The sequence below is a fragment of the Rhinoraja longicauda genome, chromosome 1, assembly GCF_053455715.1.
Source record: "Rhinoraja longicauda isolate Sanriku21f chromosome 1, sRhiLon1.1, whole genome shotgun sequence".
Taxonomy (NCBI): domain Eukaryota; kingdom Metazoa; phylum Chordata; class Chondrichthyes; order Rajiformes; family Arhynchobatidae; genus Rhinoraja; species Rhinoraja longicauda.
The window spans coordinates 3,435,933-3,451,117 of NC_135953.1; the positions used below are offsets into that span (position 1 = coordinate 3,435,933).

The 15,185-nt window shown below is 49.4% G+C and overlaps 1 protein-coding gene across 1 annotated transcript in view; it reads right to left on the minus strand.

Annotated features, from left to right (window-relative positions):
- Positions 1 to 877: 877 nt before the first annotated feature.
- Positions 878 to 15,185, minus strand: part of LOC144598083 (homeobox protein EMX1-like) — a gene marked incomplete at its 5' end in the record, with an annotated part of 49,983 nt that continues 35,675 nt past the window's right edge. The window contains one exon of the mRNA XM_078407971.1: positions 878 to 1,045. Coding sequence (XP_078264097.1) covers positions 878 to 1,045 — 168 coding nt within the window. The remainder of the gene's footprint in view (positions 1,046 to 15,185) is intronic.

Below are 15,185 nucleotides of genomic sequence, written 5' to 3' on the forward strand. Positions count from 1 at the left end.
TGAATTTAAAAGAGAGTTAGATAGAGCTCTAGGGGCTAGTGGAATCAAGGGGTATGGGGAGAAGGCAGGCACGGGTTACTGATTGTGGATGATCAGCCATGATCACAATGAATTGCGGTGCTGGCTCGAAGGGCCAAATGGCTTCCCCCGGCACCTATTTTCCATGTATCTGTACACTGTGGACGGCTGGATTGTAATCATGTATTGTCTTTCCGCTGACAGGATAGCGCGCAACAAAAGCTTTTTACTGTCCCTCGGTACACGTGACAATAAACTAAACTCAAAGTCAAATTCAAGCTCTGAAGAAGGGTCCCGACCGGAAACTTTGCCTATCTGTGTTCTCCAGAGATGCTGCCCGGGCGCACTTATTTACTCCAGCACTTTGCGTCTTTTTTCCCGCAGTGAAAACGGACAATGGCAATCGATGACCAGAACACACCCCTCTCTCCACCCCCACCCCCACCCCCACCCCCACCCCCACCCCCACCCCCACCCCCACCCCCGCCCCCCCATAGTGAGGAGAACAAACAATGCTAGCCTCCATCCGTTCACAGGTTCAAGAACCATATCGCCAAGAGGAACATCGAATAACTTAAGAAAACTTTCTCTTTTTTTTTTCGGGATAACTTTTAATATAATATATATTTATATATATCTATGTACACAAACGCCAGTGAGGGTGGTGCGCACTCTTCCATCCACACTCTGAGGGTGATTTTCGGATCCAGTCTTCGTTACGGGCGGTCGGGTGATTGTCAATGTGTCGGTGGGCAACTCGCTTGACGCTGCCCCCTTATCGCGCCGGTGGGGAAATGCCCGTGATTGCGTTTGGATCTGCCCGGGCGCTGTCTTCCTTCCAAGGCCCAGAGGTCCCAGGCTAGTCTTCTGAGGTGACGTCTATGTCCTCGGGACTGGACTGCTTGGTGGCCAGTCTCCAGCGGTTGACATGATGGGAACCTTTCTTCTTCTGTTGGGAGTCTGGACCTTCCTCCTCCAACTTCTGCCGCTTGTACTTGGTCCTCCTGTTCTGGAACCACACTTTCACCTGGAATCACAGAGTCACACAGAGTCACGCAGAGTCACACAGAGACACAGAGTCACAGAGACACAGAGACACAGAGTCACAGAGACACAGAGACACAGAGACACGGAGTCACAGAGACACAGACACAGACACACAGACACACAGGGACACAGAGACACAGAGACACAGAGACACAGAGACACAGAGACACAGAGACACAGAGACACAGAGACACAGAGACACAGAGACACAGAGACACAGAGACACGGAGTCACAGAGACACAGACACAGACACACAGACACACAGGGACACAGAGACACAGAGACACAGAGACACAGAGACACAGAGACACAGAGACACAGAGACACAGACACACAGGGACACAGGGTCACAGAGACACAGAGAGTCACGCGGACACAGAGACACAGAGACACAGAGACACAGAGTCACAGAGACACAGAGTCACAGAGACACAGAGACACAGAGTCACAGAGACACAGAGACACAGACACACAGACACAGAGTCTCAGAGACACAGAGTCACAGAGACACAGGGACACAGAGACACAGAGACACAGAGACACAGAGACACAGAGACACAGGGACACAGGGACACAGAGACACAGAGACACAGAGACACTGAGTCACATAGACACAGAGACACAGAGACACAGAGTCACAGACTCACATAATGATGCAGCGTGGGAACAGGCCTTTCAGCCGCACTTACGCACACCGGCCAACATGCCCCATCCCACTTGCCTGCGTTTGGCCCATATCCCTCCAAACCTGTCCTATCCATGTACCTGTCTAACTGTTTCTTAAACATTGGGATAGTCCCAGCCTCAACTAACTCCTCTGGCAGCTCGTTCCACACACCCACTATCCTTTGTGTGAAAACGTTACCTATCAGATTCCTATAAAATCTTTCCCCCCTCACCTTAAACCTATGTCCTCTGGTCCTCTCTCAACAGGGCACTGATTGTGGATGATCAGCCATGATCATATTGAATGGCGGTGCTGGCTCGAAGGGATGAATGGCCTACTCCTGCAGTTGTTTTTATGTTTTTCTATGTTTATAGAGCCTCAGAATTACATCTGTTTTTCCATTCCAGTCTTCTTGATATAAATGCTAGCATTGAATTTGCGTTCTGCAGATCAACTTCTATAAATGCGCTGACTACTGGACTCTATCTTGCACTAAACGTTATTCCCTTTATCCTGCATCTTTACACTGTGGACGGCTTGACTGTAATCATGTATAGTCTTTCCGCTGATAGGTTAACGCGCAACGAGAAAGCATTTCACTCTACGTCTTTGCACATGACAATAACTAACTAACTAACCAGAAAAAGAAATCTCAAAATGCATCGGTTTGAAAATAGTTCCATCTAAGATCGCAAGAGGTTGCTGAGAATTGCAGCCTAGACCGTCACACAAACCAACCTCCCTCCCACTGACTCCATCTACACCTCACGCTGCCTCGGCAAGGCCAGCAGCATCATCAAGGACCAGTCTCACCCCAGCCACTCCCTCTTCTCCCCTCTCCCATCAAGCAAGAGGTACAGAAGTGTGAAATCGCACACCTCCAGATTCAGGGACAGTTTCTTCCCAGCTGTTATCAGGCAACTGAACCATCCTACCACAACTCATTGGAGACCTTCAGACTACCTTTAATCAGAATTTATGTTGCATTGAACGTTATTCCCTTTAACCTGTATCTGTACACTTTGTACTACTCGACTGTAATCACGTATTGTCTTTCCGCTGAATGGATAGTACGCAACAAAGCTTTTCACTGTACCATAAACTAAACTTATAAAAACCAAACCCCAGCATGTTAATCCCCGGGATGATGGGTCCCTTTCGGAATGGCAGGCAGTGACCAGTGGGGTACCGCAAGGTTCGTTGCTGGGACCCCAGCTATTTACGATATACATTAATGACTTAGATGAAGGGATTAAAAGTACCATTAGCAAATTTGCAGATGATACTAAGCTGGGGGGTAGTGTGAATTGTGAGGAAGATGCAATAAGGCTGCAGGGTGACTTGGACAGGTTGTGTGAGTGGGCGGATACATGGCAGACGCAGTTTAATGTAGATAAGTGTGAGGTTATTCACTTTGGAAGTAAGAATAGAAAGGCAGATTATTATCTGAATGGTGTCAAGTTAGGAAGAGGGGATGTTCAACGAGATCTGGGTGTCCTAGTGCATCAGTCACTGAAAGGAAGCATGCAGGTACAGCAGGCAGTGAAGAAAGCCAATGGAATGTTGGCCTTCATAACAAGAGGAGTTGAGTGTAGGAGCAAAGAGGTCCTTCTACAGTTGTACCGGGCACTGGTGAGACCGCACCTGGAGTACTGTGTGCAGTTTTGGTCTCCAAATTTGAGGAAGGATATTCTTGCTATTGAGGGCGTGCAGCGTAGGTTCACTAGGTTAATTCCCGGAATGGCGGGACTGTCGTATGTTGAAAGGCTGGAGCAATTAGGCTTGTGTACAATGGAATTTAGAAGGATGAGGGGGGATCTTATTGAAACATATAAGATAATTAGGGGATTGGACACATTAGAGGCAGGAAACATGTTCCCAATGTTGGGGGAGTCCAGAACAAGGGGCCACAGTTTAAGAATAAGGGGTAGGCCATTTAGAACGTGAGGAAGAACTTTTTCAGTCAGAGAGTGGTGAAGGTGTGGAATTCTCTGCCTCAGAAGGCAGTGGAGGCCAGTTCGTTGGATGCTTTCAAGAGAGAGCTGGATAGACCTCTTAAGGATAGCGGAGTGAGGGGGTATGGGGAGAAGGCAGGAACGGGGTACTGATTGAGAGTGATCAGCCATGATCGCATTGAATGGCGGTGCTGGCTCGAAGGGCTGAATGGCCTACTCCTGCACCTATTGTCTATTGTCTATTGACTGTCGTATGAGGAAAGATTGGAAAGACTGGGCTTGTATTCACTGGAGTTTAGAAGAATGAGAGGGGATCTTATAGAGACGTGTAAAATTATAAAAGGACTGGACAAGCTAGATGCAAGAAAAATATTCCCAATGGTGGGGGAGTCCAGAACCAGGGGCCACAGTCTTAGAATAAAGGGGAGGCCATTTAAAACTGAGGTGAGAAAAAAAGTTTTCACCCAGAGAGTTGTGAATTTGTGGAATTCTCTGCCACAGAGGGCAGTGGAGGTCAATTCACTGGATGGATTTAAAAGAGAGTTAGATAGAGCTCCAGGGGCTAGTGGAATCAAGGAGTATGGGGAGAAGGCAGGCACGGGTTATTGATTGTGGATGATCAGCCCTGATCACAATGAATGGTGGTGCTGGCTCAAAGGGCCAAATGGCCTCCTCCTGCAACTATTGTCTGTGTTTTCTATGTTTTTGTATGAAACTAAACCATTACACAGTGAATGGCAGAGAGATTCATCGGGATGTAACCTGGGCTTGTGGAACTGAAACCAGTTGCAGAGGAAGGTTCTGTAGGCTGGGACATTTTTCTTCAGAACATTGTAGGTTGAGGGGTGACCTTATTGAGATATTCATCATTATGATCATGATCTTGATCGGTTGGGTAAGTAGGCAGAGGAACGTTTAATAGGGTTTAATGCAGATAAGTGCAAGGTGTTGCACTTTGAGACGTCAAACCCAGGGCAGGAACTTCACAGTGAATGGTCGAGCTCTGGGGAGTGTTGTCAAGCAGAGGGATCTAGGAATGCAGGTACGTAGTTCCTTGAAAGTGCCGTCACAAGTAGATAGGATGGTCAAGAATGCTTTTGGCACATTGGCCTTCATCGGTCAGAGTATTAGAGTCATAGAGTCATTGAGTACAGAAGTTGGGAGGTCATGTTATAGCTGTACAAGGTGAGGCTGCATTTAGAGTATTGTGTTCAGTTTTGGTGACCATGTTCCAGGAGAGAGTGGAGAGCACATTGACCGGTCGCATCACAGCCTGGATCGGCAACCCGAACTGCCCGGTCCATCACGGGTACTGACCTCCCCACCATCGATGGGATCTACACGACACGCTGCCTCCAAAAAGGCAGCCTGCATCATCAGAGACCCACACCACCCTGACCACGCTCTCATTTCACCCCTGCCATCGGGAAGAAGGTACAGGAGCCTGAAAACTGTAACGTCCAGGTTCAAGAACAGCTTCATTCCTACAGCCATCAGGCTGTTAAACTCCACAACCGTAGCAGAGAATTCTGTGGCAGAGAATTCCACAAATTTACAACTCCCTGGGTGAAAAGTTTTTTCTCACCTCAGTTTTAAATGGCCTCTCCTTTATTCTTAGACTGTGCCCCCTGGTTCTGGACTCACCCAACATTGGGAACATTTTTCCTGCATCTAGCTTGTCCAGTCCTTTCATAATTTTATACGTCTCTCTAAGATCCCCTCTCATCCTTCTAAACTCAAGTGAATACAATAGACAATAGACAATAGGTGCAGGAGTAGGCCATTCAGCCCTTCGAGCCAGCACCGCCATTCAATGCGATCATGGCTGATCACTCTCAATCAGTACCCCGTTCCTGCCTTCTCCCCATACCCCCTCACTCCGCTATCCTTAAGAGCTCTATCCAGCCCTCTCTTGAAAGCATCCAACGAACTGGCCTCCACTGCCTTCTGAGGCAGAGAATTCCACACCTTCACCACTCTCTGACTGAAAAAGTTCTTCCTCATCTCCGTTCTAAATGGCCTACCCCTTATTCTTAAACTGTGGCCCCTTGTTCTGGACTCCCCCAACATTGGGAACATGTTTCCTGCCTCTAATGTGTCCAATCCCCTAATTATCTTATATGTTTCAATAAGATCCCCCCTCATCCTTCTAAATTCCAGTGTATACAAGCCTAATTGCTCCAGCCTTTCAACATACGACAGTCCCGCCATTCCTGGAATTAACCTAGTGAACCTACGCTGCACGCCCTCAATAGCAAGAATATCCTTCCTCAAATTTGGAGACCAAAACTGCACTCAGTACTCCAGGTGCGGTCTCACCAGGGCCCGGTACAACTGTAGAAGGACCTCTTTGCTCCTATACTCAACTCATCTTGTTATGAAGGCCAACATTCCATTGGCTTTCTTCACTGCCTGCTGTACCTGCATGCTTCCTTTCAGTGACTGATGCACTAGGACACCCAGATCTCGTTGAACATCCCCTCTTCCTAACTTGACACCATTCAGATAATAATCTGCCTTTCTATTCTTACTTCCAAAGTGAATAACCTCACACTTATCTACATTAAACTGCATCTGCCATGTATCCGCCCATTCACACAACCTGTCCAAGTCACACAATACAAGCCCAGTCTTTCCAATCTTTCCTCATATGACAGTCCCGCCATCCCGGGGATTAACCTCGTGAACCTACGCTGCACTGCCTCAATAGCAAGGATGTCCTTCCTCAAATTAGGAGACCAAAACTGCACACAATACTCCAGGTGTGTTCTCACCAGGGCACTGTACAACTGCAGAAGGACCTCTTTGCTCTTATACTCGAATCCCCTCGTTATGAAGGCCAACATGCCATTAGCTTTCTTCACTGCCTACTGTACCTGCACGCTAACTTTCAGTGACTGGTGTACAAGGACACCCAGGTCTCGTTGCACTTCCCCTTTACCTAATCTGACACCATTGAGATAATAATCTGCCTCGTTGCTTTTGCCACCAAAGTGGACAATCAAAGTGGATAACAAATAGATCGGGTAAATGCAGTCTTTTATCAAGAGTTGGGAAATCGAGAACCGGAGGACGTAGGTTTAAAGTGAGGGGCGAAAGATTTAATAGGAACCAAAGGGGCAATCTTTTTTACATAAAGGTTGGTGGGTGTATGGAACGAGCTGCCAGAGGAAGCAGTTGACGCAGGTACCTTCACAACGGTTAAGAAACATTTGGACAGGTGCATGGATAAGACAGGTTTAGAGGGACATGGGCCAAATGCAGGCAAGTGGAACTAGTGTAGATGGTGTTGATAGTGTAGATATTGGTCAGCATGGATAAGATGGGCCGAAGGGCCTGGTTTCATGCTGCTGTGACTCTATGACTCTATAAGACATAGGAGCAGAATTAGGCCATTCTACCCATCGAGCCTATCCACCATTTATTCGATCATGGTTAATCTATCTATCCCTCTCAATCCCAACTGCCTTCTCCCTGTAACCTTTGACATCCGTTCTAATCAACAACTTATCAATCTCTACTTTAAAAATACCCACTGACTTGGCCTCAATAGCTGCCTGTGGCAATGAATTCCACAGATGCACCACCCTCTAGCTAAAGAATAGGGTTGCCAACTGTCCCGTATTAGCCGGGACATCCCGTATTTTGAGCTAAATTTGTTTGTCCCGCACAGGGCCGCCCTTGTCCCGTATTAGGCCCGGGGGGCGCTGTAGGCCCGGACGGCGCTGTAGGCCCGGACACTGTAGGCCCGGACACTGTAGGCCCGGACACTGTAGGCCTGGACACTGTAGGCCCGGACACTGTAGGCCCGGACACTGTAGGCCCAGACATTGTAGGCCTGGACACTGTAGGCCCGGACATTGTAGGCCCAGACACTGTAGGCCCGGCATTGTAGGCCCAGACACTGTAGGCCCGGACATTGTAGACCCGGACACTGTAGGCCCGGACACTGTAGGCCCGGACACTGTAGGCCAGGACACTATAGGCCCGGACACTGTAGGCCTGGACACTGTAGGCCTGGACACTGTAGGCCCGGACACTGTAGGCCCGGGGGGGCGCTGTAGGCCTGGACACTGTAGGCCCGGACACTGTAGACCCGGACACTGTAGGCCCGGACACTGTATGCCCGGACACTGTAGGCCCGGACACTGTAGGCCTGGACACTGTAGGTCCGGACATTGTAGGCCCGGACACTGTAGGTCTGGACACTGTAGGCCCGGACACTGTAGTCCCGGGCACTGTAGGCCTGGAGAATGTAGGTCCGGACATTGTAGGCCCGGACACTGTAGGCCCGGACACTGTAGGGCAGGGGGCCGTTGTAGGCCGGACAGTGTAGGCCCGGACAATGTAGGTTAATGGAGTGTGTTCGGCGAGTGGGGCCGAGTGTGTTCGCCAAACAGAGGTTGCGTGGCAACCCGCCTTCCGACCCGGGCGGCTGTCATTGGTGGAAAGGGAGCACGTGGCCGCTGGCTGGGTGAGGTCACTTGTGGCGCTGGACGGTGACGTCACCTTGTCCCGTATTTGGGAGTTAGAACGTAGGCAACCTTACTAAAGAATCAGGAACAAACCAATCTCAGAATCCTCATATCGGGCCGAAATTCAAACAAAATGATGGAAATGTCAAAGACTACAGGGCATAGCTTGATGGTGAGAGGGGCAAAGTTTAAAGGAGATTTGTGGGGCAAGTTTTAGTTTGCACAGATGGAGGTGGGGGCCTGTAATGTGCTGCCAGGGGAGGTGGTGGAGGCAGATACGAATGTGGTGTTTTAGAGGCTTTTAGACAGGCACATGGATATGGAAGGTATGGAGCTATGTGGGTCATGCTTCAGAGACATAGTCAGACAGCACGGAAACAGGACTTTCAGCTCAACGCGCCCACACCGACCAACATGCCCCAGCTACACGAGTCCCACCTGCCCGCGTTTGGCCCATATACTCTAAACCTGTCCTATCCATGTACCTTTCCAAATGTTTCTACATTTTTGTGATAGTCCGTGCCTTAACAACCTCCTCCGGCAGCTCATTCCTGCAATGTCAGCCAACGTCAGCCAACAAGAGAAACAATATTAGACGGTGGCGCAGCGGTAGAGTTGCTGCCTCACAGCGCCAGAGACCCGGGTTCCATCCCGACTACGAGCGCTATCTCCACAGACCAATAAAATAGAGAAAAAGTCAACACCCTCTGAATGAAGATTTGCCTCCCCTCTTCAGTACTAAGCAGCCTATATCTTTTTTCTAAACACACCCTAGTGCTAAACTCCTAGAAACATAGAAAAATAGGTGCAGAAGGAGGCCATTCGGCCCTTCGAGCCAGCACCGCCATTGAATATGATCATAGCTGATAATCCAAAATCAGTTCCTGCTTTTTATCCATATCCCTTGATTCTGTTAGCCCTACGAGCTAAATCTAACTCTCTCTTGAACACATGCAGTGAATTGGCCTCCACTGCCTTCTGTGGCAGAGAATTCCATAGATTCACAACTCTCTGGGTGAAAACGTTTTTCATCATCTCAGTCCTAAATGGCCTACCCCTTATTCGTAAATTGTGGCCCCTGGTTATGGCTCCCCCAACATTGGGAACATGTTTCCTGCAACATCAGCCAAGAGAAACAATATTATACGGTGGTGCAGCGGTAGAGTTGCTGCCTCACAGCGCCAGAGACCCGGGTTCCATCCCGACTACGGGTGCTGTCTGTACGGAGTTTGCATGTTCTCCCCGTGACCTGCGTGGGTTTTCTCCGGGTTCACCGGTTTCTTCCCACACTCCAAAGACGTGCATGTTTGTAGGTTAATTAGCTTCTGTAAATTGTAAATTGTCCCTAATGTGTGTGGGATAGTGCTAGTATACAGAGTGATCGCAGGTCAGCGCAGGACTCGGTGGGCCGAAGGGCCTGTTTCCACGTTGTATCTCTAAACCGAACTAAACTAAACTCTCCCCCACGCTTCCAATCACACAATAGACAATAGACAATAGACAATAGGTGCAGGAGGAGGCCATTCGGCCCTTCGAGCCAGCACCGCCATTCAATGTGATCATGGCTGATCATTCTCAATCAGTACCCCGTTCCTGCCTTCTCCCCATACCCCCTGACTCCGCTATCCTTAAGAGCTCTATCTAACTCTCTCTTGAATGCATTCAGAGAATTGGCCTCCACTGCCTTCTGAGGCAGAGAATTCCACAGATTCACAACTCTCTGACTGAAAAAGTTTTTCCTCATCTCCGTTCTAAATGGCCTACCCCTTATTCTTAAACTGTGGCCCCTGGTTCTGGACTCCCCCAACATTGGGAACATGTTTTCTGCCTCTAACGTGTCCAACCCCTTAATAATCTTATACATTTCGATAAGATCTCCTCTCATCCTTCTAAATTCCAGTGTATACAAGCCTAGTCGCTCCAGTCTTTCAACATATGACAGTCCCGCCATTCCGGGAATTAACCTAGTAAACCTACGCTGCACTTACAGTGGTTTAGTGTCATCGACAAACTTGACAATATGGTACACAAGAAACTGTAGATGCTGGTTCACTGAAAAGATCATTAACTCTGAGCAGGTATTTAAGGCCCAGTAAAGATTCTATATTATTAAGAACTTTGAAACTTGAAGGATGCAAGATGATGCCAGAAATATGGTGAAACAGGCCTTTCGGCCCAACTTGCCCACACCGACCAACATGTCCCATCTACACTAGTCCCACCTGCCTGCGTTTGGCCCATATCCCTCTAAACCTGTCCTATCCATGTACCTGTCTAATGTTCCTTAAAGGTTACAACATTGTGTATTGTCTCAATGTAATCTACTATTCTTACACTCTTGCACTTAAGTATGAATATGCTCATGTATAGTATCTCCAGCACTCTGTGAAACGTCACCTATCCATGTTCTCCACAGATGCTGCCTGTCCCGCTGAGTTACTCCAGCACTCTGTGAAATGTCACCTATCCATGTTCTCCACAGACGCTGTCTGACCCGCTGAGTTACTCCAGCACTTTGTGCCTTTTTTTGACGGACTAGATTTAGGTTTATTATTAACACATGTACAGTGAAAACTTTTGTTTTTGCATGGTATCTAACCTGATCAGATGCCCCATATATAAATACAATCAGTTTAAACTCAAGTGCAACAGGTAGAGTAAAGGGTTAAGATTTTAGGGTTGCCAACTATCTCACTCCCAAACAAGGGACAAGGTGACGTCACCGTCTCGCGCCTCACGTGACCTCACCCAGCCAGCGGCCACGTGCTCCCGCTCCACCAATGGCGGGCGCCCAGGCCGGGAGGCTGGTTGCTACGTAACCTCTCTTAGGTAGCCTCCGGGCCTACACTGTCTGGACCTACACTATCTGGACCTATACTGTCCGGGCCTACAGTGTCCGGGCCTACACTGTCCGGGCCTACACTGTCCGGGCCTACACTGTCCGGGCCTACACTGTCCGGGCCTACACTATCCGGGACTACACTGACCGGCCTACACTGTCCAGGCCTACACTGTCCGGGCCTACAGCACCGCCCAAGCCTAATACGGGACAAGGGCGGTTCTGTACGGGACAAAGCAATTTAGCCAAAAAAACGGGATGTCCTGGCTAATATGGGGCTGTTGGCCACCCTAGTTAAGAAACAGAGTGCATAATAAAGTTCCCCACCTCCCGGGCCGTGCCCTCTTCTCACTGCGACCGTCGGGCAGGAGGACAGAAGCCTGAAGTCCCACAACACCAGGTTCAGGAACAGTTAGAATGGGTGTCAAAGGTTGTGAGGAGAAGGCAGGAAAGTGGGATTAGGAGGCAGAGATCAGCCATGATCGAATGGCAGAGTGGACTCGGTGGGCCCATTGGCCTGATTCTACTCCCACAACCTGTGAACTTGTGAGTGAGGGGCCTGTCCCACTTAGGGGCATTTTTTTTAGGTGACTGCCAGCGACTGTCATAGTCGTAGCAGGTCGCTGAAAAACCAGGGACTGGACCCCCCCACGACAATGTCTACCACAAGCTACAACAACCTTTATCACTGTGGACGGATCGATTGTAATCATGTATTGTCTTTCCGCTGACAATATCATGTATTGTCTTTCCACTGACTGGTTAGCATGCAACAAAAGCCAATGGAATGTTGGCCTTCATAACAAGAGGAGTTGAGTATAGGAGCAAAGAGATCCTTCTGCAGTTGTACAGGGCCCTAGTGAGACCGCACCTGGAGTACTGTGTGCAGTTTTGGTCTCCAAATTTGAGGAAGGATATTCTTGCTATTGAGGGCGTGCAGCGTGGGTTTACTAGGTTAATTCCCGGAATGGCGGGACTGTCGTATGTTGAAAGACTGGAGCGACTAGGCTTGTATACACTGGAATTTAGAAGGATGAGAGGGGATCTTATCGAAACATATAAGATTATTAAGGGATTTATTCACAAAATGCTGGAGTAACTCAGCAGGTCAGGCAGCATCTCGGGAGAGAAGGAAAGGGTGACGTTTCAGGTCGAGACCCTTCTTCAGACTGATGTCAGGGGGGCGGGACAAAGGAAGGATGTAGGTGGAGACAGGAAGATAGAGGGAGATCTGGGAAGGAGGAGGGTAAGGGAGGGACAGAGGAACTATCTAAAGTTGGAGAAGTCGACGTTCATACCACTGGGCTGCAAACTGCCCAGGCGAAATATGAGGTGCTGCTCCTCCAATTTCCGGCGGGCCTCACTATGGCACTGGAGGAGGCCCATGACAGAGAGGTCAGACTGGGAATGGGAGGGGGAGTTAAAGTGCTCGGCCACCGGGAGATCAGTTTTGTTAATGCGGACCGAGCGCAGGTGTTCAGCGAAGCGATCGCCGAGCCTGCGCTTGGTTTCGCTGATGTAAATAAGTTGACATCTAGAGCAGCGGATGCAATAGATGAGGTTGGAGGAGGTGCAGGTGAACCTTTGTCTCACCTGGAAAGACTGTTTGGGTCCTTGGATGGAGTTGAGGGGGGAGGTAAAGGGACAGGTGTTGCATCTCGTGCGACTGCAGGGGAAAGTGCCCGGGGTTGGGGTGGTTTGGGTAGGAAGGGACGAGTGGACCAGGGAGTTACGGAGGGAACGGTCTCTGCGGAACGCAGAGAGGGGAGGGGTTGGGAAGATATGGCCAGTGGTGGGGTCCCGTTGTAGGTGACGGAAATGTTGGTGGATGATATGTTGGATCCGCTGGCTGGTGGGGTGGAAGGTGAGAACGAGGGGGATTCTGTCCTTGTTGCGAGTGGGGGGAGGGGGAGCAAGAGCGGAGCTGCGGGATGTAGAAGAGACCCTAGTGAGAGCCTCATCTATAATGGAGGAGGGGAAGCCCCGTTTCCTGAAGAACGAGGACATCTCGGAAGCCCTAGTGTGAAACACCTCATCCCGGGCGCAGATGCGGCGTAGACGGAGGAATTGGGAGTAGGGGATAGACTTTTTGCAGGGGACCGGGAGGGAAGAAGTGTAGTCCAGATAGCTGTGTGAGTCAGTGGGTTTATAGTAAATGTCCGTCACTAGTCTGTCTCCTGTGATGGAGATGGTGAGGTCCAGAAACGGGAGGGAGATGTCAGAGATAGTCCAGGTATATTTAAGGGCGGGATGGAAATTGGAGGTGAAGTGTATGAAGTCAGTGAGTTCTGCATGGGTGCAAGAGGTAGCACCAATGCAGTCGTCGATGTAGCGGAGGTAGAGTTCGGGGATGGGACCAGTGTACGTCTGGAACAGGGATTGTTCGACGTACCCGACAAAGAGGCAGGCGTAGCTAGGGCCCATGCGAGACGCCATAGCTACGCCTCTGGTTTGGAGGAAGTGGGAGGAGTCAAAGGAGAAGTTGCAGGAGGAGGCCATTTGGCCCTTCGAGCCAGCACCGCCATTCAATGTGGTCATGGCTGATCATTCTCAATCAGCACCCCGTTCCTGCCTTCTGCCCATACCCCCTGACTCCGCTATCCTTAATATCTCTATCGAGCTCTCTCTTGAATGCAATCAGAGAACTGGCCTCCGCTGCCTTCTGAGGCAAAGTCCAGTAAAGTGCGATTAAAGATTGTCAGAAGGTCTCCAATGAGGTGGATAGTCGTTCAGGACCGCTTTCTCGTTGGTGACAGGATGATTCAGTTGCCTGATAACAGCTGGGAAGAAACTGTCCCTGAATCTGGAGGTGTGCACAATCTGAAGAAGGGTCTCGACCCGAAACGTCACCCATTCCTTCTCTCCTGAGATGTGGCCTGACCCGCTGAGTTACTCCAGCATTTTGTGAATAAATACCTTCGATTTGTACCAGCATCTGCAGTTATTTACTTATACTGCCAGACGAGGTAGTTGAGGCAGATGCTCTGACAACATTTAAAAGACAATTAGACAGCTCATGCAGTTCCTTCCTCCAGCGTCCTTTGTTACCGGGGGGTCGATGCTTCCCACGGAGTAGCTGGTGTTAGAAAGTCTGGTGGTGTCAGAGCCGGTTCCGTCTGCACCCAGGATCAGATGCAGAGCAGAGGGGAGTCTGGTCAGGAACGCACTGCGCTCCCGCTGAGACTGAGAGCGAGAGTGTGCGTGCGATAGGGGTTGCCAACTTCCACTCTCCCAAAAACGGGACAAGGTGACGTCGCCACTCCGCGTGCCCAGAATGTTGGTCCCCCTGCTGTTAAGGTGTAACCCATCTCTTTTGTACAGGTCACCCCTTCCCCAATACCATGTGCTCTAATTTTGCACACTAATCTCCTACGTGGGACCTTATCAAAGGCTTTCTTAAAGTCCAGTTACACTACATCCACTGGCTCTCCCTTGTCCATTTTCCTAGTTACATCCTCAAAATAATCCAGAAGATTAGTCAAGCATGATTTCCCCTTCGTAAATCCATGCTGACTCGGAATGATCCTGTTACTGCTATCCAAATGCTCCGCAATTTCTTCTTTTATAATTGACTCCAGCATCTTCCCCACCACTGATGTCAGGCTAACTGGTCTATAATTTCCCGTTTTCTCTCTCCCTCCTTTCTTAAAAAGTGGGACATTAGCTACCCTCCAATCCACAGGAACTGAATCTATAGAACATTGGAAAATGATCACCAATGCATCCATAATTTCTAGCGCCACCTCCTTAAGTACTCTGGGATGCAGACCATCAGGCCCTGGGGATTTATCAGCCTTCAGTCCCATCAGTCTACCCGATGCCGCCAAGTTCCACTAGCCCCTAAAGTTCTACCTAACTCTCTTTTAAATTCATCCAGTGAATCGGCCTCCACTGCCCTCTGTGGCAGAGAATTCCACAAATTCACAACACTCTGGGTGAAATAGTTTTTTCTCACCTCAGTTTTAAACGGCCTCCCCTTTATTCTTCGACTGTGTGCGGCCCCTGGTTCTGGACTCCCCCAACATTGGGAACATTTTTCCTTCATCTAGCTTGTCCAGTCCTTTTACAATTTAATAATGTTATAATAATTTTCCAGCTGATTAGTTGGTAAGTCTTCGAAAATCTTCCTCTCATGGTAAAGGTTCGCTGCTTTCTGTGACAGCATTTCTGTGAGCTCTGCATC